General features: G+C 42.4%; 4 protein-coding genes and 1 non-coding gene across 11 annotated transcripts; 1 reads left to right on the top strand and 4 right to left on the bottom strand.

Annotated features, from left to right (window-relative positions):
- Positions 1–146: 146 nt before the first annotated feature.
- On the bottom strand, positions 147–3,868 carry LOC124196074 (perilipin-4-like). Of its 2 annotated transcripts, XM_046590867.1 has the most exons (6): positions 3,724–3,868; positions 3,251–3,349; positions 725–3,161; positions 613–668; positions 416–530; positions 147–352 (listed from the first exon to the last, which is right to left on the bottom strand). In XM_046590867.1, exons 1-6 carry the CDS (start codon positions 3,756–3,758, stop codon positions 284–286), a joined length of 2,811 nt encoding a protein of 936 aa, XP_046446823.1. In that variant the 5' UTR covers positions 3,759–3,868; the 3' UTR covers positions 147–283. The 2 variants fall into 2 exon arrangements, with proteins under 2 accessions (XP_046446823.1, XP_046446824.1); XM_046590868.1 differs by lacking the exon at positions 3,251–3,349 and having other exon boundaries at positions 3,724–3,867.
- A 156-nt stretch (positions 3,869–4,024) lies between these two features.
- LOC124196076 (tumor protein D54-like) lies at positions 4,025–8,711 on the bottom strand. 2 transcript variants are annotated; one of them, XM_046590872.1, is made up of 6 exons: positions 8,337–8,711; positions 8,127–8,275; positions 7,921–8,069; positions 7,494–7,553; positions 5,516–5,678; positions 4,025–5,451 (listed from the first exon to the last, which is right to left on the bottom strand). In XM_046590872.1, the coding sequence occupies exons 1-6, from the start codon at positions 8,347–8,349 to the stop codon at positions 5,281–5,283; spliced, it is 705 nt and encodes a 234-aa protein (XP_046446828.1). In that variant the 5' UTR covers positions 8,350–8,711; the 3' UTR covers positions 4,025–5,280. The 2 variants fall into 2 exon arrangements, with proteins under 2 accessions (XP_046446828.1, XP_046446829.1); XM_046590873.1 differs by lacking the exon at positions 7,494–7,553 and having other exon boundaries at positions 8,337–8,680.
- A 256-nt stretch (positions 8,712–8,967) lies between these two features.
- On the bottom strand, positions 8,968–12,398 carry LOC124196075 (F-box/WD repeat-containing protein 5-like). 2 transcript variants are annotated; one of them, XM_046590869.1, is made up of 15 exons: positions 12,134–12,398; positions 11,948–12,068; positions 11,676–11,833; positions 11,429–11,602; positions 11,025–11,348; positions 10,855–10,951; positions 10,701–10,782; positions 10,403–10,635; positions 10,213–10,342; positions 10,035–10,148; positions 9,841–9,961; positions 9,657–9,748; positions 9,499–9,572; positions 9,405–9,435; positions 8,968–9,341 (listed from the first exon to the last, which is right to left on the bottom strand). In XM_046590869.1, the coding sequence occupies exons 1-15, from the start codon at positions 12,206–12,208 to the stop codon at positions 9,197–9,199; spliced, it is 1,971 nt and encodes a 656-aa protein (XP_046446825.1). In that variant the 5' UTR covers positions 12,209–12,398; the 3' UTR covers positions 8,968–9,196. The 2 variants fall into 2 exon arrangements, with proteins under 2 accessions (XP_046446825.1, XP_046446827.1); XM_046590871.1 differs by having other exon boundaries at positions 10,403–10,632; positions 12,134–12,392.
- A 216-nt stretch (positions 12,399–12,614) lies between these two features.
- Trnam-cau lies at positions 12,615–12,686 on the bottom strand. The gene has a single exon. It is a non-coding gene; the product is annotated as a tRNA-Met (tRNA).
- A 6,601-nt stretch (positions 12,687–19,287) lies between these two features.
- Positions 19,288–25,397, top strand: LOC124196077 (transcription factor GATA-4-like). 4 transcript variants are annotated; one of them, XM_046590874.1, is made up of 8 exons: positions 19,288–19,687; positions 19,758–19,876; positions 19,953–20,246; positions 20,318–20,479; positions 22,555–22,727; positions 22,955–23,119; positions 23,196–23,577; positions 23,980–25,397. In XM_046590874.1, the coding sequence occupies exons 1-8, from the start codon at positions 19,488–19,490 to the stop codon at positions 24,450–24,452; spliced, it is 1,968 nt and encodes a 655-aa protein (XP_046446830.1). In that variant the 5' UTR covers positions 19,288–19,487; the 3' UTR covers positions 24,453–25,397. The 4 variants fall into 4 exon arrangements, with proteins under 4 accessions (XP_046446830.1, XP_046446832.1, XP_046446831.1 ...); XM_046590876.1 differs by having other exon boundaries at positions 19,289–19,687; positions 22,558–22,727; XM_046590875.1 differs by having other exon boundaries at positions 19,289–19,687; positions 19,761–19,876.
- The last annotated feature ends 1,114 nt before the right edge of the window (positions 25,398–26,511 follow it).

Here is a 26,511-nt window from a genome sequence, read left to right on the forward strand (position 1 = left end):
GAAGGCTTTGTCCTTTTTCTTACCCTTCCTCCAGAGTTTCCGGTGCATAAGAATTCACCAGAATGAAGCACTCAGGCCATCTAGCGGTCGTTCTGAAAACATCAACTTAAAATTACTTCAAAATTTCAAAAAATACGCAAAAAAAGTATCTTTTCAAGTTCGTGTATTACACACATTTCCCTTGTTAACACAATGACTCGTTTAAAAATATGAACTATAAACTAAAGGAAATCAAAATTGTTTTCTTTCTTAATTAATTAATCGATGATAAAATCTCAAAATCTTATATGGCCACTCGATCCTCCAACAGTGTGGTGTCTGACAAAGCATCTTCATTCGGCTCAAACTCCTCCTGTATCAAATACGATGTCAATTAAGTAACACCAAAAAAGCTTAAAATGAAAAACTATTTTACATTTGAGCTGAAGAGCCCAGTGACGTGCTTCTTCAACTTGGCAAAGGTAGAAGGTCTCTCATCACTAGACTTGACATCCTCAATTGATTGACTCGATCCAAGTTCTTGCTCCATTCTGCAAAGTGATGATACAAAACAGCAACAAAAGATGAATTAATATTTATTGATTCGTGGCTCAGACGCACTCAAGGACTTACGAAGCATCTGCACCCGGAAGAAGGGATCCGGCTTTCTCCTGTCGGCGCTCGTTGACCTAATATTAACAAAATATAAGATACAATTTGATAAATTATAAGAAAAATAATGTACCTCCACAGATGGTTGATCGTGATGATGTGGTTCGAGATGCAGTTTTTCCATCAATCCATGAATGGCATGTTCGATTTTGTGACCAACTCCGGGAGCCGAATCTTTCGCCTGTTCCATAGATTCGCGTGAGTCGTCACGAACTTGGCCCGTCTTGTCTTTGATAGTCTGTCCAGCCTGATCGTACAATCCTGATGCTTTGTCTTTAACCTGTTGGGCCGTTTCCTCTGCTGAGTCCCGTGTGCCAGTAACCCAGTCCTTGGCTTTCTCAAACACCGATCCAGCCTTTTCTTTACCTTGTTCAGCAGCTCCAGACGCTTTGTCTCTGGCCTGCTGGGCCGTTTCTTCTGCCGAGTCCCGTGTGCCCGCAACCCAGTCTTTAGCTTGCTCGTAAACCGATCCAGCCTTTTCTTTACCTTGCTCCGCTGCGCCAGAGATTTTGTCTTTCGCTTGATGAGCAGTATCAGCAGCGGTATCCCGGGCTCTTCGGGTCGAGTCTGCAACCGTATCGCCGGCCTGCTGGGCCGTTTCTTTAGCCTGTTCGCCAGTTCCGGTGATCCATTCTTTAGCGCGATGCAACAATGACTCGGCATGTTCTTTGCCCTGGTGCGCAGTATCTTGGGTTCCTTCCTTCACCTGATGGGCTTTGTCGCTGATTGATCCACCAGCTTGCTGGGCTTTCTCTTTAGCTTGTTCGCCAGTTCCGGCCACCCAATCCTTGGCTCGCTCCAGCAGATTTCCAGCTTCGTCTACACCTCGGTTTCCAGCATCTTTAGTTCCTTCTTTCAGATTACGAGCTTTTTCCTTGGCCATTTCACCAGATTGCTGGGCTTTATCCATGGCTTCGCTTCCAGTTCCGGTAACCCAGTCTTTCACTTGTTCGAAAACAGTTTCAGCTTTCTCTTTGCCTTGATTTCCAGCATCCTGGGCTCCTTCTTTCACTTGGCTACCTGCTCGCGAAGCAGCGTCTTTAGCTTCCTGGGCCGATTGGGAGGCTTGATCACCTGCTTGATGGGCACTTTCTTTGGCCTGATCACCTGCTCCAGAAATCCATTCTTTGGCCCGATGGAACAGCGATCCAGCTTCCTCGTTTCCTCTTTCGCCAACATTTTCAGCTCCTTCTTTCAACTGATGGGCAGCCCCGGAAGCGGAATCTTTTGCTTGGTGTGCCGTATCGCTAATGGAATCCCCAGCTTGTTTGGCTTTGCCTTTAACATGTTCACCAGTTCCGGATATCCAATCCTTGGCTTTCTCAATCAGCGATTCGGATTCTTGCTGAGCTCGTCTGGCGGCATCTTCGGTTCCTTCTCTAGTCTGTTGGGCTCCTTCAGAGGCAGAATCTTTTGCTTGTTGGGCCGTCTCTTGAGCTTGATGGCCCGTTCCCGACACCCACTCTTTTGCCCGTTGCAAAATGGATCCAGCGTGTTCTTTTCCTTGATTAGCAGCTTCTTCAGCCTGTGCTTTTGCCTGTCGGGCTTGTTCTTCCGCCTGATCGCCGGTCTGACTGACCAAGTTCTTTGCTCGATCATAGGCCGATCCGATATTTTCACCGGCTCGAGTTCCAGCATCTTCGAAACCTTCTTTGACTTGTCTGGCTGCTCGAGATGCAGCACCTTGAGCCTGATGGGCGGTGTCCATCGTAGCATCTTTAGCGCGCTGAGCTGCATCCATCGTGGCATCTTTTCCTTGTTGGAAATAAGTCGATGGTTCTTCTTTAACCTGTTCCAATTTCTCCTCGCCTTCGTGCGTAGTTCCAGCTATCCATTCCTTGGCCCGTTTGAAAAAAGATCCACCTTCTTCTTTACCTTGACGGGCAGCTTCTTCGGCTCTCTCTTTAGCTTGCTGGGCTTGTTGTTGAGCCTCGTCGGTGTTTTGGGAGACTAAATTCTTGGCTCGATCGTAGGCTGATCCAACGGTATCACTTGCCCGGCTACCAGCATCTTGGAATCCTTCTTTAACCCGTTGGGCCCCACGGGATGCGGTATCTTGGGCCTGATGAGCAGTGTCGACCGTGGCATCTTTGGCGCGCTGGGCAGCATCCATAGTGGCATCTTTGGCCCGTTGGGCGGCATCGACTGTGGAATCTTTAGCGTGTCCTAATTTCTCTGCGCCTTCGTGAGTTGTGCCAGAAATCCAATCCTTGGCTCGGTGCAGCAAAGACTCGGGTTTTTGTTCCAAGTTTTCATCCGCGCCAACGGCTCGCTTGACTCTTCCGGCCGTCTCATCTTGGGCTCCTTCTTGACGGATGTCTGAAGGATCAAAAGGTAGGTTATCACTCATGCTGGCCTTGAGGGTTTCCGCCGTTTCCTTGAGAGCTCTTTCAACTCGATGCAATAAATCTGCTCCGGAATCTTTAGCTTTTTCTAAAACCGAACCGGCTGGAGGTGATGGGCTGTGAACGTCGGTGGCGAATGATCTTTCTCTTTCTTGTTGATTTGTTCTAAAAAAATATCAAAAATAAATGGCACATGTGAGGAAAAACATGAAATGAGGGTAAACTTCGTCAATCTAAATTATTAAGTGACTTACTTCTCTTCGGCGGTAAGAGGCGGTTCGATCGCGGCGGCCGCCAGGAGAGTGAAACAAAGGAAAAGAGCAACATCGACGCTACGTCGACGTTTGTTTCGACTGAAACGAATTTTGTAAAAAAATCAAATAAAAAGAAAAATTTGTTTACTGGCAATTTCTAGGAAGGAAAAAGATACAAAAAACGTTTTCCGGACGGCAGCCATGATAACGAACCGCTTTCGAGAACTACTTATACATCAAATCAATAACTTTTACAACCGAAAACTAAGTTTTGAATAACGATCCTTCTTGTTTCATGAAATGTGCCGATTCACACATACACATCAAAAACTAGCAGAATAATGGAACAAGGTTCAAAGTGTACGAATAAAAATATCGATCCCGGCTTTAACAGAAAATAATAGACACAGGAGCACACAAAAGAGATTGGGATTTCAAAAGGGCTAGAAAAAAGAAAAAAAGAAAGAACTTACACCAAAATATCGATGAGATCCACTACGTCCGTCATTGGTCGTGAGATTGCGTGCTGTTCTTCAGTTGGATGGCTTTCCTTTGACGTGCTTGTCTATACACTTGTCGATAGATCGCTGAAAGACTCGAGAATAAACCATCCACCGTCCAACAGACTCTATATATACCTCTCGACAGCCATCGACGTTGGTAGATCGATGGATGACGAGAGAAAAAAGGATTTTTCCACGATGACGACAGCATCGAGATTCAAAATTAAAACGTTTTCGATTCGAGAAGATACGACATTGAGAATTCGGGGAATTCATTAAGCTAAACGTTGTATTTCCAGTGAGAGAAAAACGAGCAGATTTTATTTTTTGTTTTGTTTTTTTGTAGTTAAGGAAGATAAAGATCGAATAGATAAACCGGCCGACAGAGAGAATGACATAACGAAACGATGGAGAAACACACTTATTAGATCTGATGAAATTTTTTAGAAATCCCACGCTCCCCAAAGCAAAAAATAGAATAACTATAAGAGAAAAAAAAAATTGGAAAGCAAAAAAGAAAAACAAAATTCTTTTTTTAAATAGATTCAACCATTTGGGGATGGGATTTTTCTTTTTTTGTGAGACGGATACAAGAGTCCCATTTCATTTAATGAAGAAATGTTTTCCCCTTGTTTTCTGCGAAGACTAACGAAACGAATCCAACACGGAAAACAAATGGAAAACATAAAAAGAATCGAGGGAAAAAGGTTTTTTTTTTAGTGCCATCGATGGGATTCGTCAGGGGAGGCAAAAAGGAAAAGATGGCGGGTGGTTGCGTGATTAAACATGTGTGTGTGTGTATAGTGATTTTAAAGAGAGAGAGGAAGTGGGTCGGGGGGTAGAAAGGAGAAAAAAAAAAAGGAAACGAGTGCAAGTCAACAAAGTCGTGTTCGACCATCACAGTTTCTCCCCTCTCACAAATTCACATCAGCAGTTCTCCTGCTGTCTAGTTAAGTGGTCGAACCAGTTGAGTGTGTGAGAGAGGTAACAGAGAAATAGGATTGAACACTATAGTTTTTATATAACACACTCGGTTAAAAAAATCGAGACGAAATCAAGGGAAAGAACAAACCTGGATATCCCTAAAACCACGATCGCCACTTTAGCGTGTTTTACTATCTTTTATTACTTTCGTTTTTTCGTTTTTGCTGTTTTTTTTTGTTTGTGTAAGCTTCCTCAAACTTTTTCCATATTGATTAAGTTGGCAGTTGCTTCAATTGGTTTCAGTTATGCAATTTGGTGTACAAATAGAACTGTCTCATTACATCCCCCCTAAAGTTTATCCCAACGACTGCGGATAAATTATGAAGAATAATTAGCTCCTTTTTCCTCGAAAAAAACGCACGCGAAAAAAATTAGAAAAAAGAGAAAAAAATTATAAATGGATTACGATAAGGACTTCAACGGGAGTTTGATAATTATTTGTTTTGTTTTTAGATGTTTTTTCCTCCTTTATCAAAAAGAGTTTAACAAGACTCTCGCCGAGGTACATATTTTTCCCCATTTGTGAAATTGTTTGTTGAGTTTCTAGGCCACTGGTTTCTCCAGTTGGGTCGGTGTAGTGGTCGGAGTAGCAGTCGACGACGAGCCAGTGACGGTCAGACCGCCCGAGTTGGCGGCTTCTCGCTGAGCCTCGGCTTCCTTGAGAGCCTCGTCCAATTCGTGAGATGAACTTGAACGAGACGTCACCACCTTCGACTGCAAAAGAAAATGAAATGAGTTGGGCCGTTATGAAAGCCAATAAATCAAATGTTGTTTATACCTTGACGTTAGTGTAGACTGAGCCGACTCTTTCCTCCATGGAGCGGAAAGTGTCCGAATTTTTAACGGCTCCTATCTTGGCGGACAATCCTCCAGTGATTCCGCCGAGGAAAGTCGTCGTCTTCTCAGCTGTCGTCTTCAGCGCAGTCTCCGTTTTCTGGTACCTAAAAGAAAATATCGGGAAAAAGTAAACGGAATTGTTTTATCGCTCCACAAAAATTCGAAAATGTGACATAAAATGCCACGACAAAATTGGCAATAATGGATCATCCTAGGGGACTTTCATCGCCCCGTCTTTTGTGCAGGCAAGCAGAAAACCCCAAGCAAGACTCTGACGCTGGACTCAGTCGAGCGCATCGATCGCAATCAGTCCGGTATATGAGCCACACACAGAGAAGAGGACCAAAAAAAGAAGAAGAGTAGTACTCGCATATATGAGACAACAGGAACAACAACCACAATAAGAAGAATAAGGAGGAAATACAAAAAAAAATAAAAAAATAGATATGAGTTAATAAATGTGCAGCCATTTTTTATTATTTTTTCTTTTCCTTCTGCCTGGGTCAATATAACGCATAAAGATCTGGGGCAAAAACTAAGGGAGAAAATGTGGTGAAAGGGCAGAGCGAGAGAGAGAGAATATGAGAGGGAGATCAAGGGAGGTGGGAAACTGTATTAACATTTCTTTCTGAACGAGAGTGAACGGGCGCAGATAGCGCGGGGAAAGGCGGTAGGGGGTTTGCAAGGACGGACAGACGGAAATCAATACGAATAGTCAAGCACGTCGAGTCGATATTTTTCAAGGGGGGAGGAAGTGGGAGAGGGTGGCGGGGGATGTGCGAACGATGAGCTTTACAGCTCCAGGAGCATATAGAAAGGAAAGGGCGGTGGGAGGTGGAGGCGGAAGAGTACAAAATCCCCACCCCCTTCTTCCGCCTCCCACTCTTTCCCTTCTCTCTTGTGCCCAGATTGCCCTTTACCCCTATAAGCCTTTCATACAGTGGATATCAAAGAATGGAGGGGGGTCCCGAAAATGGTCCGGCTAGACTTAGACGTTTTTCTTTTGAGATAAGTCTTTGTTGGAAACAACTGATTTTTGTGCGATTTCCTGCTAAATGTGCTGCGGGAATGGATGGGGACCCATTTCGCTTTACCCCGTTTACCCCAGTGTCGACAGCAACTGCCAAAAGAAACCCACAACCTCTTCCACAAAATAAAGTTAAGGCTTGCGCCAAGCGAGTAATATTCCCTTCCAAATAATAAGCGCTGCTCAATCCAATTATGCACCAGCAGCAAGAATGAGCGAACTAGCAACTTCTACTCTAATCGTTTTGCCTCAAAATACTACTCGAACGAAAAGAAATAGCGGGGCCGTTGAAAAAGACCTAGAAGTAGAAGACAAGCGTCAACTTACATTTCACGAGCGGCGTCCATGATTGCGATCAATACAACAAGTAACAAATAATTCGATGACACTTGATAAGATATGTATGCGGATAAAAAGGGTCGGAATGGAAGTCCTATCAATTTTGGTTTTTTTTTTCCTCTCCTACTAATTCAAGTCGGATGAGCGACTTGAAACCAGCGACACTTCGACACGGAGAGAGAGAGGCAAACTCTGGCAGCAATGGCAGGGAGACGAGCTCCTTTTTGCTCCTTCCCGTTTTCTGACTTTTTCTTTTTTTTACAAATGGATTCCGATGAAAAGACGCCCAGCGACGACGCCGATCGATGGACACGCGCAAGGCTATTTTACCGCACCGCTCGCGCAACCACTCACGCTCTGTCTCTTTTCATATCCAATACCCGCCTTCCTTGTGGTCTGCTCTGCCTACACACACACACATAACTATGGTACCGTATCGAGCCCAGCTGTTGGGTTCTCGGTATGGAATTTTCTTACAACTCTAAAATTTCTACTTGGATTCATTTTCGAGTGAAAATGCAAGACCTACAAACAAAAAAAGCAGCATACTTACAGGGGAGCGCTAGAAATCGCCTTGGATACCTCCTCCACCTTTTCCTCAATCGTTTGGAAGCTGACAAACACAAAATCAAGCAGTCAAAACTACAGTGGTGCTAAGGATTGAAAAAAACCAAGTATGAAAATAAAAGCTAAATTTGAGCAACAGCTGAATGGTTAAATTAAACATATGAATAATCGTTATTGGTTGTCAATACAACTCAAATTATGGACAGGCCAACTGAAATTAACATATAATTACTTTCTGCTATTTTTGTACTAAGATGCTAATGTTTAACTTTAAGCTGTTGCTCTACAATCAAAAGTAAGAATAAACCCAAAAAGATTGTACGCAGTTCCACAAAACATGTAGACGAGAACCAACAGTTAACAATGATTAAGGAAATGAAACTGTAACCTTTGTGTAATGCAGTAGTACTTACGTGGAAGTCTCCTTGACATTTCTCAAACCCTGTGAAATGTCATTCGAAAATTCACCCCAGGCTGTGATACCTAGTTTACGTTTGAGTTCTGAAGATTTCCTTAGTTTTGAAGTTAGGACTTGGCGCATTGTTTGAATTTCATATTCCACCTGCAGCAATTGATCATGACACTGACAGTTCATTGAGACCCAATAAATATAATGTACCTCAGCCAGCTCTTTCCTCCATTCTTCTTTTTTAATTTCTTGTTCTTCCAGTGATAAATTCATGAACGATTGAGACATCGGGAATTCACCCATACCGTCAGTGACGTCAGGAGTTTGAGGTTCATCTTGAAATTTATTGGAATTGGACGCTATAAAAAGATTAAAAACCTTTAATAAATGTACAAAAAAACCTATAAAACGCAGTTATACCAGAGGTGTTCATGTTGACGAGAGAATGTGAGGTGAATTAATTCGGCTTTCGACTACAACGAAACAATTTCCGGAAAAGCAGAAGCACTTTGTAAAACAGTCGATGTGACGTGTCTTGCTTCCCCCAATAGAGAGGGCGCTTTTTCGTATTGTGAGAACTAGACCGGCTTCACGAAGCTTACTTGCCGCTTTTTGTTTCAAATGACAGAAAAGAAGTTTTATCGATGCAATTTCGAAAAACAAAAATATTTCGTCGCCTCAGTTGGCAATGCCAATACAATTAAAATTAGGCAAAAGCTTTGCACACAAAATTATGGTACTGAATAGACCGCCATTTAACAGGTAGAACACGAGCAGTTTGGCAGGTGGCCAGGTGCAACGCTAATGGGCACCCACGCTACATCATTTCGTCATTCGTGAGTCAACTACCTCGAGTCATTTCTTTGTTCTGACTTCTGATAGTCAACTTTTATTTCTGGATTTTTTATCATACCAAAAAGGGTGCGGTTCACATTGGTGAAATAATTTTGCAAGCTAAAATAGGGCGGGGCAGCGTTTATAGGCACTAACAATAGTTATAACGAGACCATTTCCGTAAATAGACACGAATTTATTAAAAGACTTGGTTTATTCGATCTTATTTATTTATTTTTTCTTGAGCTGAATCCAAACGCACTAAAGAAATCTGAAGATAAAAACTGTAATACAAAACTGCCAAGTGGTCAATAATAATAATTCCATAATTTTTTTATAGAAAAAGCAGTGCCATTCTGAGTAAAGTATATGACGAAATGACGAACTGACATCCATCATTGATTAGAGCGATTAGAGTGAGTTTCAAACACAAATAAAAAATTGTTTTAATTCAATCGTGAGCACCGTCGGCGAAACTCCATTCCAACGGGAAACTCTTCCACAGGCAGTTTTAATTGCCGAGCTCGGTGTCGAGATCGCCAAATTTTTAACGTATAGTCATCGGAAGCGGTGATCAAAACTTCGGGATCCCTGTTTTAAAAAAAAAAGGAAAATTAACATTCTGTGGCGATTTATTGACAAACGAATACGAACCTGGGGTTAAACGAAACAGCATTCACCACATCTAGATGATGGAATAATAACATTAATGGGAAAATTAAAAAAAAACGTCACTGTTCATAATTACCTAAATGGTTTAATTTTGCTAGTACGCCACCGTAATGCCTATCCCATATGTACGCATACTTGTCCTCCGCACCACTTATTCACAGCATAAATAGAATGATTCGAATCATTGAATTGGACTTAAAGAAACAATACAAAGTAAACGCCCATCTCCTATACCTTGCAACGTAATCCTTACTGACGTCCAGAAAGATAAAAAAGCATTCGTCATTAGGCGTGAATGACCGATGAGCCCGTAACAAAGATCCGACCTGAAAGGCAGAAACGTGAAACCATATTAGTTTCCCTCGCGTCATACCTTCTTACTTGGCCAATGGCCATATTTCCAATAGTGTTCCTATACCTGCTTCAATGTAACTAGATCAATTACGTGTATGTCGATCTCTTGGGCGATGGGCGGTGGTTGGAGGGGATTCTCTATAGTGCAACCTTGTGGCCAGGGTCGCACATTGACGTATAAATATCTGAAATCGGATATACGGATTTTAAGAAGTCGATAATAATTATTATGATGAAAACGAGGATCCCAAGTAATACCTGTGGTCTGGAGACAAAGACATTCCAATTATATGTCCATTCAAATCGATGATATGATCAATTGGGTCAAACCGATCGGCTACCGCCTCAAAGTCCTGCCAAACAGGTTCGGGACTGGAGATTTTGGAAATGTAGAAAGAATTAAAATGATCAATTAAACCACGAAACCTGTTCTTACGGAGGAATTCCAAGGGCCAGAGATTCTTCCAAAGCTTGCCGCTCTTGCCTCTGGATAGCCACTCGTTCAGCCAAACTCGGCCCAACGTCGATGCGATTGCAAAAAGTAAACGGAGTGATTCGTTTCAAACCTGAGTAGAAAACGTAATTGTTGAAGGTTCCGGGTTCAAGGAAAACGCTATAAAACAAACCTATTTGATGCGGAGTGTAAGTTCTAGAACCCATAGTGAAAATTAGGAATTTTTCGCGGGGATCCAGCACTTCCTCTGAATCTTCGTCCGTGGCTTCAGATTCTGCACGTTGAGACCGTGCTCCAGTTCCGGAACTGGTAAACGGCGAATCGGATCTACCTGACTGCTCACCGGCTTCGTTATCTTCACTTTTTGAATCGCCCTCTATGTCATCGTCCATTGCGGATGTAGTACTAAACAATTGAAAAAAAAAATGTTTAAAATGAGCTTTAGAAAATTCAGCAATAGTTATTATTACCCTGAAATGGAAACGTCGGGAGAGTTTCGCCGCCAGCACTGAAACTCATCGGTAGTATTGATTGGCCACAAAGATCCTTCAGCTGAAACATAAGGCGAAATATTAAGATGCAACTGAACGCAGAACCCGCAGAATATCTAAAAGATCTTTCTACATGTTTCTTGGAAGGACTCTTTGGCTGAACCGGGATCTACAGTCTTGGTTCCGGCAAGTTCGGGCTGTGAAATTGGATTCCCCGTCTTGTGGCAGCTCTGTACAAAATCAATTAAAAGGGCGCTCTCCACGATTATGCTGCAAGTTACAGCGACTATCAAAAATGAATACTTTATTGGAGGCGCAATCGTCAGACGTGCCAGAGGGTGTCGGCGAGGAAGAAGACGTCTGATGTTGAGGTAAAGAGCGGCAGTTAGCCACCGTGATTGAGCGAATAGAAGAGGCGCTTCGGTTATAAAACTTGAACATACGGTTCATGATTGAAGTGAATTCCGAATCGGACTCTTGTGAAGCTCGATTCAACCAAACGATTGACGTACTAACGAGATGGGCAAGCCAGCGTAAATCACCGGATAGTAGGTAGTTGTCATTGTACCACGTACCAAAAAAATCGTAAGGCTTATTTGACATTCTGCACTGAATCACAAAGTTCTCCTGTGAATCCAAGATAAAATTGATTTAAATTAATTTTTCATCTAATGTATCAAGTAGCAGCTCCCTGCTACGGCACTTACCTCAAGATTGAAAACGGCGATTTCACCCGTATTTGAGTGATTACCAAAATGAACTCCCGATACCAACAGAAGGGTATCTGATTCATTAAATTGACTAAACTGAGTGTTTTTCCAGCTGTACACTTTCATATCATAATAATGTTTGATTCTGGCAGGATAACCAGCATCCCAAAGCTGCACAATAAGAAATATCAAACATCATTCAAGCAATGTACTAGATATACCAGTGTTTGTAATCTTTTAATACCATAACATAGCCATCTTTGGAGCAGGTGGCAAAATATTTGCCATTGTGCGAGAAACTGACATGAAGCACTTGATGTGTATGGCCCTTTAATACCTCAGTTTCTAATATTGGTGTGTGCTGCCACAGTCTCAGATATTCACTGAACCATGAAGTTTTGCCTAAACAAGGATGAGATTTACACATTAGAAGTCATAGATATAACACATTTGATAAATATGAGAGCAATTTTAAAAAATTTGATAAATTCAATAGATATGAGAGAGGAGATGTACCCGGAGCGATTCCAATTTTCGGACTGATGTTCCAGTCTCTTTTAAAGAAAGATTTCCACAATAGTTCATCTCTAGAGACTCTGTACCAAGTCTGGGAAACGGTGGAAAGTTTCAGTATGTCCTTGAAACATCAAGAGAAAGAAATTTAACTTGAAATGATGACTATAAACATGAAGCTCTACATACTTCTGCTTTGAGAAATCGAAATATCTGCAACAAAACGTGATCAGGCAGTTTACTCCAACCATTCTCCATGTCCATTTTAGATTAAATTTAAATCTTTTGTAAAATCATAAACATAAGATTTTCTGTGGAGATTCCAATTCAAGATGTTTCAACAGTTTATTCCGGGCATTTCATGTTGAAACTTTTTTTTGCTTGACGAACTGGAATGATGGATTGGATCTTGGCACAATTCACCATTCCTAGAAATAAAAACAACAATAACAACAAAGCGATAGTTATGGATGGTTGCCGCTAGATGACTCTCGCATCACTTTATTCCTCAAAAATATGCAGTGAAATCCCAAAAAGTGAATTTGACATTATTTGTAGGTCAGTGTATGGTTGACTTTGCAAAAATTGGAATGATATCACTAAAATATAAACTTTACAATTTAGGTTAAAGGAAAATTGCGAATCATTCAAAATGTTGACAAAAATGTTATAGCAGAGCGTGGTTTCGATCCACGGACCTCTGGGTTATGGGCCCAGCACGCTTCCGCTGCGCCACTCTGCTGTCTTGCTGATCACGAATGTTTTTTAAATAAAATGCAAGTGATTTGCAATGCTTGCGAATGTTGAAGGATTGTTTTTTTGTCTCTCTTGCCTACCAATGTTCAACAACAATCGAATAAATGATTCCATAACATTTTGACACAAAATAGCAATTCCTATTCATTCAAAGCCACTGTAATCGATGCGTTACGTCTGAAATGAGAAAAAGAGACCGTTCGATTTTCGCTAGCAGGAACACGAAACATTCAAGTCAATTTTTCTCGGACTCGCCGACATACGTTGCTGAGAGGTCAAGCTACTAACAAGCAAGTCGCGAGTTCATAGGTCATGGACTGGTTGAAAAATCGGGCGACGTCGAGTCTAAAGTTTTTTGTAAAATAGACGCGCTTCTCCGTCAAAGCCACTAGCCAGTTTCGACGAGATCAGCAGCAGCATCAACTATAAGTTCAATCAAGTTTTTGGTTTCTACATATTGATGAAGCCTTCCAGACTGGACGAGAAAGCCAACTTGTGGTCAACCTTGAACATGTAGGAGGATGTAGCTATTGAGCCAATGCTGTGTCGGTGTTGATCCAGTTGTGAGTCTCTTGTGACATCCACCAGCTCCACTTGTTGTTTCGTATTGTTTTACTTTTACTTTTGGGTGTATATATAGTAGACACATGTGTGTGCGTTGGGCCGGAAGACGGAGTAGGCGGAATACGGCTATATAGACGCGCATACATATACAACAAATCCAAGAGAGGAAAAGCGCCGTCGTTATCTTGTATGTGAACTTCTCGGGGAAAAGAAGATAACGATGGACGGTCGTCGCCAGGATTTTTATCTCGACCAAAGTTTTTTTATTTTATTTTTCTTTTTTCGTCTTTTCGGTCAGGTAAAGTTCACTTTGGTTGCAATGAACTTGACAATGGCATGTGACCTTTTCATTATACATTTAATTTTGACGTCTAGTTCAGCCTTACAAATGTGTCAACTGGGCAGCGCCAGCCGCATCGGGGCTATTATAATTATCATCCAAGGCTGGATCCAAGGCGAATGATGAGTCTCCACCAGCTTTGCTCTGTCTGCTTGTTTGAGTCATCAACAAGAGAGAGGGGAGGCGGTCGTTTTCAATATTTTGACACATATATTGAAGAGGAAAAAGGGAAAACAAAACAAAAAGGCCTACACACAGCACAGCAACGGGCCAGAGAGAGAGAGAGAGAGGAAGGAAGGTTCTTCGCTATCAGCAATACACAGACGGACCAATTTTCTGTTTCTTCAACTTCTTCGGGGCGGTTGGGAAGAGGCGGAGAGTCGGAGGCTGAACTGTGTAGAGAGAAAGAGAGGCCTAATCGCTAAGCAAACTCGCACATGGTTGGAACTTCTTCTTCTTCTTCCCCTCCAACTGAAATACACACATATACGAGCAGTATATTAAATTTAAAAAAGGAACAAAATCGAGGGGGTTGTAAATCATTGAACAAGTTTGCCATCCGCACATATGGGGTGGTTAAAGAAAAAGGAAAAAAGGGTCATCTTATTCTGTTTGTGGGGTCATGAAAGAAGAGAGCTAAGAAAGAAAAAAAGGTCATCATTGAGTTTCGCGCATTGACACTATCGTCGATACCATCCAGCAGTGTATAGGGGGGGTTTGCACACACACAGCTAGGACAATTGGATCTAGCGAAGGAGATGAGGAGCGGGCGCGTGCGCTCGGCATCTTTTGTTGTTATTGGATACTCATCTCAGGTGTGTGTGCGTGTGTGTGTGTTTGATGACACACCTGTTGGACACGGTTGTTGGATGTTTGTCCTATTATTAGTCGGCGCTAAATGGGCCTATTCTTCCTTCTTTGCTGGCCAGAAACACACCCACAAACGACATGGGAGGTCTCTCTCTCTATAGTTAGTTCTATTTGATAGTCTCTTTTTCGCCATTGATTCGATGATGACGACCGCACGCGTTCATCAGCTGCAGCCACCCGGCGCACGCCCCCACCTGTGCCGACGAGAAGACAAATCATATTGTGCCAGCCACAACAAGAAATATTTGGTTGTTCCGTGCTGCTGAGGGGGGTATTCCCTGGTTGATGTATTTTGTTGGGTCCAATTTTATATTCTGACATTTCAACTAACAAAAAGGCAAATTGGAGGACATTTTTTTTTATGGAAAGAGGAAAGTGAAGGGCGAGGCTGTTATGACGTCATATCGGCAAACAAAATAATTTCGCTCTCGTTTCTTTTTCGACTTTGTGCAAAATTTGTGATTTAAAAGAAAAGAGTAACATCCCGGTGTGTTTCAAGGAAAATGTTGTTTATTATATAAGTACGTCATTCCTGCGGTGTGTCATTTTGAGTTCCGGTTTTGAATCCTCTTCCCTGCTGTCGATTGCCTAACGAGTTATTTAAATAAGAACATTTGTTCGCTCTATACCGTAGATATCGCCTGAGTCTAACCATTTCACACTCGAACACAGAGCGGCTTGTTTTAAAACGGGATAAACATATACGCGATTGCCTAATATCCCAATCAGATACTATCTCAAACGACTTAATTTTCAAGTTCAGTAGACTGTGGAGCTGATAACGCCATTATTAATTGCTGACGATAGCAGCAGCAGCAACTACTCTTGTATATAGTGCTGCTAGCATTTAGCAAAACGCCGTGTTGCATCAATCGCTAACGGGAATGACACCAAGTGAATCACGACGTCAAAAAAATTGAAAGCGCTTTAGAATCATCCCGTTAACGTGAAGAAGCTTATAGATTCGTGACCGTGATCAATCTGATGATGCAACCCAATCGTGCCGGACTCTGTGAGCAGCCAAAAAAAAACATCAAAATGATTTCTTTTTGACGAAAAACAAATAGAAATGCATATAACAGGCCAGCAAATCAGGCAGAGGAAGAAGCGCGCGTTGAGCTGAGCGGTTTCATCACGAAATGTTTAATAATTAAATCTCGTCAAGAAAGAAAAATCTTTAGTTTTGTGTACAGTGTTGAATTACTTTTCAACTTTCGTCGTTGACCTTTTCGCCGAGACGCGGTTCGTCAGCTCCCATACATAATATTCGGGATGAAAAGAAAATTCTGCACCGACCAGCAATCGCTGATGTTTCAAAAGTTATAACATTTTTATAAAAGCGAAATTTTTTGGGGCGATTTAATGGGCCGCTTCAGCCCAATTTTTGTTCATTATTATTCAACTGACTGTGATTTTCCTACCATATTTGAATTTAAAAACAACCCAGCAGCAGCCAAGATGAAAATGTTTGCGAGGGATGAGCATTTTGAAATCAAAAGAAATCCAGATGAATATTGGGCAGGACGGATTCATTTTCGACCCTTGACATCGAGTACATAGCTTCTCTTTGAATACGCGTACATGCAGAAATCTCGTCCACACACACATGTGTGTGTGTGCATCAAAGAGAGCTATATGTGCAGCTGCGCTATCCAACAAATGTAATGTGATTTGTCGCGCGGTGCTATATGGCTCCGTGGTGGTATCCATGTAAACCGTTTGGGATTTGAGTTTGGCTGATGGAGAAAAAAGAAAAATAAGTATTTTTTTTTTAAAGAGAGAATAAAGATGATGAACATTCAAGCTTATTGTATTCGCCTTTTTTTTGTCAGAGCCTCTCTCCTCGGCCACCAACTATATACAGGATATTAGTTGGGGTGGGTGGGAAGGAAGGGGGAGTCCCTTGGCAAGCAAATGGTTGAACGAGATAAAAAAGAAAAAGAAAAAAAAAAGAAAATACTTGGGAGGCCAACGCACACATAGGAAAAAAAGCTAGAAAAAAAGAAAATTAGGAAAAAGAAAAATAAGAAAACATGTAGAAATGTATATAAAAGAGAAAACGAGAGCTGGACCGAGAGAAGAGCTGTGTGCCATGTACACAGCGTCCGGCCCGGCAGCCGTGGTCGGAAAAGGGGCGGGTATATGCTATACACGCTAGAGAGGAAAAAGAAGAACATAGTTTTTAAAATAAAAATATATAAGTTTCAAATGTTTATTCGCTTTCCCAGCATCCCAAAAAGTGATAGGCTGGTCTTAACTCAAAAGATTTAGAGTTTGTGTGATATTATGCTTGTTATGTAATGACTGGTAAACAATATTGACAAGACCACAAAGATATATAATCCCTTTAACTATATCAAAGTATTAGAGCAATCGCTACCCTTAATCATTGGCAGTCCCATCGGGATAACGACGAAGAATGACACGCAACTTATGTTGGTTGGTGCTGGGGGGGGAAATCCTCCGTCGGTCGCCGGGTTCAAATAGCCCGCGCGATTTATAGCCAGCCCCCTTCGGCCTTCCTGGTATATCGAAAAAATAAAAGGTATAGGTCTTAATCCTAATAGCATTTGATATCTCTACCTAATATAGGATTAAAAATGGAAACAAATTTAACAACAAACAAGAAAATGTGTTTAAAAAAACATAAAATAACGAGCGACCCACGGTTGTTGGGAAACGTGCGGTATTAGGTCAAGTTGAAGAAGAACAAACACACACCCACGTATATAGACTCTGCTGGCTGTGCATAGGATGCTGCTTTCACTCTCTTCCCGTTCGGAAGACATCCGGATGGTCTTCTTCTTCTTCTTCTTTACTTTTCTCGGATATCCGCCCCACCCTCTGCCCCCCTATAACTTACAGAGAGAGAGAGTACCTTTCTCCTGCCCAGCGATGAAATGCCCGCGCGTGCTACATTATATATATACCGGCCAGACAAAAACAAACCGTTCAAATAGACGGACGGCACACCAGTCAACTTACTGTCACACAGTGTTGACTCACTCTCTTTTCTTCGCAATGAGAAAAAAGGGAACCTTAAAAAATAACTTTAGAAGAACAGGCGAAAGTGGAATAATATATGACTAGTTAAATATATGCACACACGCACTTGTTGGTCGAACGCGCTCTGAACTTGACTGATTAACCTTAATACCTAATACGCGATTTATTTGGCGCTGGCAAGGCCATGGGAAATATAAAATAGTCGCGTTAAACACTTGTTCTTCTTCTTCTTTTGAGCTGCTGTTGTTATCTCAGTCGAGATAACAATCGGACCAATCACCGACGAGAGAGACTGGAACTTATTATTATACCGCGAATTACTCCGCGCGCGCATCCGTCGTGGGGTTTTTCTTCTTTTTCTTTTGGCTTTCAATGGATTGATATTATATTCCGCCTATTTCGGTAGGAGAGATACAATATTTGCATAGACGCTGAGGTCCTTCTATTCTCGTAAGTGTGTAAAAAAGATAATCGTTATCTCTAAACAGTCGCCGATTTTTTCCTTTTGTTTCTTCTGCTTCCCGTCGTCATCTGGGGATTTTTCTTCTTCTTTGGTATAGATGACATGCCACAGTGGATGCTGTGTCCAGCCATTCCCAACTCCTTCTTTTTCTTTTTTCTTTTTTTTTTAGATCATCAAGATAATATCGAATTCTCCGCGGGAAGAAGCCCAGCACGTCGTCATGGATTCTCTTTTCCGTCATCAGCCGGTCGACACATACGACCGAATGTTCGTATGTGTCTGGGTCAACGGCTCGTTTTTATATAGGCCCAACCAACCAACCACAAACTGATGGCGGATTGATTTTTATTACGACATCATCAAACACCAGAAAATTTCATGGAATCCCACAGACGGGATGGATGACGCTGGATAGTTGGAGAAGGGAAACAAATTTTCGGGGAGAATTAAAACAAACCCAAAAGAAAAAAAAAAAAAACGCCCCATTACAGGACGACATTGTTTTGACGCTCTCTCAAATATTTTTTTGTCTTCCATCCTCTCGGAGAAAAAAAGAAGAAACCGCCCAGAGATAAGACGTCAAGGGTTCGTCAAACTAATTACACACAAAGCCCCCACACGTATGTATATCCACACACAAAAGAACCCCAAAAAATCTTATGTGTTTATTGTTTGTTATAGACAGACCGGTCAAATGATACATTTGAAAATCACGAGGCCTATTCTTTGATTCTCTTATTAATTATATTCATAATTTGTTTGTCATAAATTAGTGCACTAGTATACATTAGTTTACAGAATATTGTTGCTTTGAAATGATTCCGGAAAATGTTTTTGGCCGTGGTGTGTGTGTGTATGTGGGAATTACTTGTGTAACAAGTTGCGGTGAAAGTTATTTGTGTAAACTAGAGTACAGAGAAGAGGAAAGGAAATACCGGTTGGAGTGTACATTTTTTGAAAAAAAAAAAAAAAAAAATCCTTGTGCGTCTGGTGAACAATTGTGTAGCTGAATTCATTGGTCGTCGCTCGAGTATGGTGTCCCGTGTCCTGTGGTGAACGCCAACCGTTGAACGTGACGGGCTTTTTGCGGTGACGGTGGCGGGAAACCGAACCATAACCGAATTCACTTTCCTGAAACTAAAAAATCCAATTTTTCAAAAAGTAAAAAGAAAGAAGAAGAAATCTCATATAAATTGTATAAACGAATAAGAAGAGGGCTGTGTGTCGTGTATAGGAGCTGGGTGCCTAAGCCCCGCCTCCGGCCCCTCCTGGTGCCATCCGCAGTCGGCATAGGAGGAGGGACACAAGTAGAAAAGGGGCGAAAAAGTGGATCCATCTTCCATGTATCATGGCGCATGCCGATAGTGTAGCTCCTCACTCTCTCGCCTAACTCTCAAGTCGACGCATGTGCGCTCATTTTCCATTTCTTGTCTGGTTTTATTTTTTAAAAAAGAACAAAGTTTTTCGTTTTCGCCTTCCGTTGCGGTGCCCACAACAACAGTCGCATTTCCTTCCATCGACCGACAACAGTTGGACGAAAAAAAATGTTTGGCGGCTTACCAACTCCGACCGAAACTGAAGCTCCTGACAATGTCCTGACGGCTGGATCGGCCAGCACGACGGCCAGTGTTGACTATCACCACCACCATCATCACGACCATCCGGATTGCGACGGCAGCCCCGGCAGTCATGAAGATCACAACGGCCATCTAACAACATCTCAATCGGCTCACATTACCCTCAGGTTTGACACAAAATAAAACCCTAATCAATCTAAAATTGTAACCTATCATAATGTAAATCGTTGATTAAAGCAGTAGTAGCTACTACAGCACCTCAGGATCAACAGGTGCTCTCAATAATTCCGGCCCTGTCGGCTCTCCTTTGCTCTACTACGACGGACCTCCAAACAGCCACCACTGGATGACTCAAGGTATTTGTTCATTATCTTTTCATTCATCATTATCTTGGTCCGCAATCGACTCTAATCCCATTTGTAATTGTTGAAGGATCGATGGAGCATCACCCGTCGCAACAGTCTCAGTCCAACTACGGCGGAGTCATGAGTCGTTACAACAGCGTCGTCAGTTCAGTGCCGTCGACGCCGACGTCGCCTCGCAACAGCACCGGTAGCAGCAACAACAGCACGACCGGAGGAAGCGGTACGACTCGCCTTCCGCCTTACGCCACCACTTACGGCGACTACGGAGCAGCGGCGGCTGCAGCGGCGGCCGCAGCGGCAGCCGCCGCCACCGCTGCCGGATGGCCTAATGTTCCATCCTCGCCTTCCTTTGATTCCAACGGTACGCAATCAAACCCCAAAATTATATTTGATTGAATTTTGGTTAATAACAAGACAAATTTTATTCCACAGGCCTGGGCGGTAGTTTGCCATCGTCCGGAAGCGGCTGGAACGGCAACGGCGGCCACTCGCGCGGCGGACCCAGCAACAACGGCCGCCACCACAGTCTTCCGCACCAATTCGGCAACAGTCCAGCCTCGATGATGCTCAACTCGTATTGCACCATGACCAACAGTAAGTCACGCCTTTTTTTTCTATCGCCCCCACCATTTAATCAACACACATGTGTGCCTTATAAAAGTCTATTCTTTTGTATTTGGGAGAAAGAAAAGGGCTTCAAAACTTGTCTCGCGGTAGATCCCAGAGGTACAGTCAAACATGTAGACATACAAACACACAGCCCTCGAAGCCGGCCAAACAATCACAGCTCGTTGAGTGGGGGGGGGAGCAGAAAAATATTCATAAAAGAGTCGTAGGTTTTGAGACCCAAACAGTTGACTCAACGCACCTGTGCCAATCTTATACAGTGGTATCCACCATTACATTGCCCACGCATATACAAGGGCCTATCTACTATATCTGTGCTCTATACCAGGTCATTCGAGGTCAGTAAAGCGAGGCCCATAGTGGTGGTGGGGGGAGTCCCATTCGATCGGCCTCTTTTGAGATTGAGTCAACATATCATTGGGCCCCCCCTTCCAAACCAAAACAGCGACCTCAAACAACACTGGCCCATGTTTGCTGATCAATTTCGCAGAAAGCCCAAGTCTGTCCGAGTCGAGGCAAGAAAAATATACGGGGCCCCCTCTTGGTCGCTGACTCGTTTTTTTCCGAGAACCCACAAATCTTCCAAAATGCTCAGCTTCACTTTTTGGATTAATCAGCCAAAAAATTATTTTTAAAAAGTTTTTTTTTTTTTGGCGCTACCACATTTTGTGCTGACACCGGAGCAAATGATATTGACGTCTTCTTCTTCTTCTGTGTGTTTGGGTGGATGGAGGTCAGCATTCGATTTTTTTGTGTCTGCCATTTTTCGCGCTACCCAAAACAAAACAAAAAAAGTGGCAAGAAGAAGAAAAAAAACTTTTCCCAAAAAAGCGATAGCGAAAGGTCTTAATCCCGATGACTCGATCCATCCAGCCGCGTGATTCCAGCAGTCCCGATTTTGTTCTTATAGCTTTTGGCTTGTTTGTTATTTTCGAAAAAAAAGAAGAAACAAATTGAAATTTTTCTCATGAGAATGTTGGAATATACGCGCAATCCCGGAGAGGAGCTCCTTCACAAATCTAGCCTGTCCAGTTTTGTTTCGTTCTCTCCGTTGAATGGTGGTGCGGATTCGAATTACCACACAGCGGAGAGGTCACGGAAAGCGCATCGTTAGGTTATCAGAGTCGAGGAGAAGTGTGAGCGCTGCTGCTGCTGCTGCTGCTGTGATTTAATGATCTTCTTCTTCTTCTCTTCCTATTTAATGGTGTGTCTATACACTACAACTCGTTCACATTTAAATAAGAAAAAAAAAAAGAAAAATATGTGAATTCGAGACTGGGGTTGAACTTCTGGTTGCCTTGTCGTTATATTATATTATATATTTATTTCATTCCCGGTTGGACTTTTGATGCCATTTTGTCAAGTCGGGCGAAGGCCACTCGCAGATCCTCTTCATCTGCGTACATGGAAAATTCAACTGGCAGGGGAAAAAACGAACATTTCGTCATGTATTTGAGCAGAGCGTGGTTTCGATTCACGGAACTCTGGGCACGCTTCCGCTATTTGTTGCCACTTGTGCTGTGTAATTTTGAGTCTTAAAAAATTGATTCGGATTTAATCTGAATAACCAGCGCGCAACCTACCAAGTGTCAAAAAAAAAAAAAAGAGTCTTGTTTCTTCGTATGTAACAATTTGTAATTTGGGAGGAAAAGTCGTAAATTGTCTTCCAACTCTTGTGCATCAGTTACTTGCTGCCCAGCCGACGTTGGACACAAGTTTCGAATTTTTTGGGGAAAGAAAAAGGGGGAGGAGCTGGAGCAGGTCCGAAGTGTTAACTTCTACAATTCTCCTATTACCGCACACAGCACTCGTGACAGAGAAAAAAGATTCTTCTTCTTCTTTCAACTTCTCGCGGTCCATTTACCACTTTTTTTTTCTTTCAAATTTCGTAAATCTCAATTTTCAATGTTAGAATGTTGGTTAACATGAGAAATAACGAGGTTTTATTTCGACCCCTTTTTTCTTAACTTTTTGAACCCGATGACTTTTTTGTGTGCAAGTTTGACTAACATTTCTCTTATCTTTTCTGTTTTCCCCAAAAGCAGATGAGGATTACGAGCAGGTGGACGGACGGGAATGCGTCAATTGCGGCTCGATTTCGACGCCGTTGTGGCGTCGCGACGGCACCGGCCATTACTTGTGCAACGCTTGCGGACTCTACCACAAGATGAACAACGGCACCCAACGGCCTCTGATCAAGCAAACACGTCGACTGGTAATAATAGCAACAATACTATGTATAACTTGTATAGTCAATTACAATAATCAGTAAACAGAGCCCTGATTTGATTATCTGCCACGACGGCAACATGCTGTACGCAGCCAACAAAAACGGTCGGCTTATCGCTGAGACTAATCCGACGTTTTGTAGTACATTTCATGACACACCAGATAATTTGGTCCTCATTCGTCTCTTTTGATTTGTTTTCGTCTCATTTTCAGTCGACCACGCGACGTTTGGGCCTGCGGTGCGCTAATTGCGCTACGACGACGACCTCCCTGTGGCGCCGTAATAACCAGGGCGAAACGGTCTGCAATGCCTGCGGACTCTATTTCAAATTGCACGGCGTCAACCGACCCCTAGCCATGAAGAAAGACAACATCCAGGTAATTATTTAAAAAAAATATCGCCAAATAATTTGAAATGCGAATTAACATTTTATTTAATTGAATAAATGAACAGACTCGCAAACGTAAGCGAAAGGGAGACACTACACCGGTGAACAAAGTTGTTTTGGGTGCCGCTCCGGCCAGTTCGTCGGGCAGTTCCGGCTCGGCCGGCCATTCCGGCCACCACCACCACCTGAGCCAGCACCACATCAACAGCAACCAGGGCCAGCAACAACAAGCGCTGACCAGCAGCAGTCTGGCCAATCATTTGAATCCGGGATCGCCCACCAATAACTCTTACGGCGCTCCCATCCCCATGATGATGGGCAACAACGGAAGCGGCAAGTTGGTCTACCAACAACATCACCAACACCACCACCAGGACCCGGCCAACAGCATCAGTCCCATCCACCACAGCGACTTGATCAAAACCGAGCAGCACTCGGTTCTAAATGGTAAATTTCTCTTCTGAATCAAACTCGTTCGGTATATTATATGACCTCTCTCTCTCGTGGTCCGTTGGCAATTCTCCCATTTCGTCCATGTTTATCAAACAAAAATTGGAAATGATTGAACTGGGCGAGAGTATATATGGTTGAATCGTTCGTTGACATATGCTATAAAGTCATCCGCGTCAACCGCGACGTTTCCCAGATAAGCCAAGGGTTGCGGCGTTTCGAATTGCTTCTTATAGCTTCCTCCATCTGTTTGTCGGATGCTGTTTCATCAGGAAATTCAGTTTTTAAATGAATTTAGATTTTTATTTCTATATCAAAGCCTTGGGATTGTATCAATTTTAATTAAAAGTTTCACAATTTTGACCGATCGATTCAATAACTCGACTTTTCTATTTATAGATGGAGATTGCTTGTCGCCAGAGAACACGTCGCCCTACGTCAGTGGCAACGCCAGTCCGGTGGAATCTCACCACCACCACCACCATCACCACCAGCAGCAGCAACTGCACCAACAGTGTTACGAACTGCCGCCCATGACGGCGATGAACATGACGGTTCAGCAACAACACCAGCAGCCGGGCTGCAGCAACAGCGGGGGCCATTACAGCAACAACAATTCGCCCGTCTCGTCGTCGTACCCGGGCTCCGTCAGCCCCAACAACAACATCATCTCGTCGCAAACCGGCAGCGGCGGCGGTGGTGGTGGTTTGAACAACAACGATTTCAACACCTTTTCGGCCTACTACACCACGGCCAGCAACGCCAACAGCAGCCAACAACAGCAACAACACTATTACACCAACGTGATCCAGCAACAACATTCACCAGACGACTGTTCTGGCGATCAACAACAATCCCTCATGACCAGCTAAAGATTAAAAAGACAAACAAAAAAACATAATTTACTATTTTATTAGGCTTTAATAATAAGTGACATTTTTTTTTTTGGTTATCTAAAAGGGGTTTCAATTTAATTGCATAACATATTTTTTTTTCATTATTATTATTTTGCATGCCTTTTATTTTCATTCATTTTTTTGAATTTTGTAGTTTAGTGACTACAATCTTTGGTGAGTGCTTTCTAGTTCGTCCCTCATTTTCAATTTTTTGTTTTCAATTATTCATGGTCGCGTCATCAGCGCGCAGTCCTATATTAGTTGACTAATTAATGATTGTAATTCGCTTGTTATTATTTAGTTTTTTCGCAATTTTCCTTTTTATTTGAGAGTCTCCCGACCTTTTTGTTTTTAAAAATGTTTGATTGAATTGTTCGTCGACCGAGACGACACATTGATGTTATACAGCCGAGACCAAAGAATATGAAGACGACGACACACGTGCGACATCAAATTGATTCGCGTGTCACATTGACCCTACCACTCCCTTTTCTAGGCGACCCCACCTACACATTTGATTTTGATGCTCCAATTGATTTCATTTTTCTCTCGTGAACTCCTTTTTTTTCCATCCTATCCTCTTTCATCGATTTTATGTTCAAATGCTGATGCTAGTAATCTCAAATGCTACAAGTGCACTTGTAATCTCTTATATTCAATGTTATGTTGTGTCTGTGTGCGCGCGTTGGAAATCATCTTTCTCCATTTCGCTTTTTCCTATATCCTTTTTCACCCCCGACAGTTTTTTATTTCTTTTGACTGAAATGTTGTTGTTGTTGTTTCATCTCCTATAAATTTCGATTGCATCCAATTTGATGATAGGAAGATTTGTCTTACCTGAAACTACTGTGACGTGTATAATCTGTCTGTCTAATGAATGACGATCGATTCATGAATATACTGCTGCAGTTTTGCATCTGATTTCTGTGTGCTCAATTGTTTGTGTGAATTCTTTTTAGAACAACTTCCAGGCCGGAATATGGGCGCTCATTACGCATTTCTTTTGGTTTCCTCCCGAATCGGGGACAGTTGGAAACATCTAGTTCCGGAAGGAACACACGAGCGACCAACAAGACTAGTATATTCTCTTTCCACCTTTGTTAGTTGAGCCTAAATATTATAGTGAAAGAGGAAACTATATTTCCCTCTCTGCTGAACTGCGTTATGTTATGTGCTGTGTGTACGGTGAGCGAGCGCGCGGGAAACGTAAAAATCGGATATTGACATGACCTGGATTCATTTTTTTCGTTTTCTCTGCTTCCTTTTTTTGTTTCAAAATTTTGGTTTTACTCTCTCTCTCTTATTGTAAATGACTTCATCTGTGTACTACATACGTGCGTGTGTGTCTAAACGGGTCTAGTTCACTTTTCGAGTCAAGGCGGGTATTTCGAAATTGGTATTGAGGGGGTTTTCAAATTCTCCCGTTTCTTGTATACTTTTCTCTTTCTCTCTCTAACTGGATTATTATACAACACTTTTTGAGCTACCCACGTCGTTAATGGAGAGATTAGGTCCTCTTATCTTTGTGACTTACGTCCCAAACCTCCAAAAAATGACGACCAGTAAATAAAAAGTTCTGTATTGGATGCCGTTAGGAAAAGAGAGAGAGAAAAAGGGTCCGGAGATTAGAAAAATGGACGAATATTTTTACACTCAGGGTCGTTTATTATAACGGGATACCTTATCCGCACTAATTCTAAAATGACAATCCAAAAAGCGCGGGATTTTTGAATTTTCAAAAAAAAAGATTTCTTCACCACGGACTGGGTGGGGCATTATTATATTCTACGAGGTTGGTATACTGAAGTTTGTTAAGTTGTCTATTAAGCTGTGCTCAATATACATGTCTGGTCTCATATATACTACTTCCCCCCCCCTGCCCCTCGAACCACCCTTGACGCTGACTCCGTTGTTGTATATATGTTTTGGCTGATAAGAAACCAAACTCTTGCGCTAGCTCACTCGTTGTTGGCTGCGCGTTGCGTTCAATTTTCTTCCCCTTATCTGCACCAGTTACAAATACAGTCTGCTGTCT

Source organism: Daphnia pulex, chromosome 6 (genome assembly GCF_021134715.1).
Source record: "Daphnia pulex isolate KAP4 chromosome 6, ASM2113471v1".
Lineage (NCBI taxonomy): Eukaryota > Metazoa > Arthropoda > Branchiopoda > Diplostraca > Daphniidae > Daphnia > Daphnia pulex.

What these genes read in the sequence shown, in the direction of transcription:
- LOC124196074 (XM_046590867.1), bottom strand. Translation starts at nt 3,758, where the DNA reads ATGACGGACGTAGTGGATCTCATCGATATTTTGGT. An exon ending in CCTCTTACCGCCGAAGAGAA is followed by an intron (nt 3,162 to 3,250) that starts GTAAGTCACTTA and finishes ATATTTTTTTAG; the next exon opens with AACAAATCAACAAGAAAGAG. An exon ending in CTTCCGGGTGCAGATGCTTC is followed by an intron (nt 531 to 612) that starts GTAAGTCCTTGA and finishes ATCACTTTGCAG; the next exon opens with AATGGAGCAAGAACTTGGAT.
- LOC124196076 (XM_046590872.1), bottom strand. An exon ending in AATGTCAAGGAGACTTCCAC is followed by an intron (nt 7,554 to 7,920) that starts GTAAGTACTACT and finishes TGTGTTTGTCAG; the next exon opens with CTTCCAAACGATTGAGGAAA. An exon ending in CAGTCTACACTAACGTCAAG is followed by an intron (nt 5,452 to 5,515) that starts GTATAAACAACA and finishes TTTCTTTTGCAG; the next exon opens with TCGAAGGTGGTGACGTCTCG.
- LOC124196075 (XM_046590869.1), bottom strand. Translation starts at nt 12,208, where the DNA reads ATGGACATGGAGAATGGTTGGAGTAAACTGCCTGATCACGTTTTGTTG. An exon ending in TCGCCGTTTTCAATCTTGAG is followed by an intron (nt 11,349 to 11,428) that starts GTAAGTGCCGTA and finishes TTGGATTCACAG; the next exon opens with GAGAACTTTGTGATTCAGTG. An exon ending in TTACACTCCGCATCAAATAG is followed by an intron (nt 10,343 to 10,402) that starts GTTTGTTTTATA and finishes TTTTCTACTCAG; the next exon opens with GTTTGAAACGAATCACTCCG.
- LOC124196077 (XM_046590874.1), top strand. Translation starts at nt 19,488, where the DNA reads ATGTTTGGCGGCTTACCAACTCCGACCGAAACTGAAGCTCCTGACAAT. An exon ending in CCACCACTGGATGACTCAAG is followed by an intron (nt 19,877 to 19,952) that starts GTATTTGTTCAT and finishes TAATTGTTGAAG; the next exon opens with GATCGATGGAGCATCACCCG. An exon ending in GCCTTCCTTTGATTCCAACG is followed by an intron (nt 20,247 to 20,317) that starts GTACGCAATCAA and finishes TTTATTCCACAG; the next exon opens with GCCTGGGCGGTAGTTTGCCA.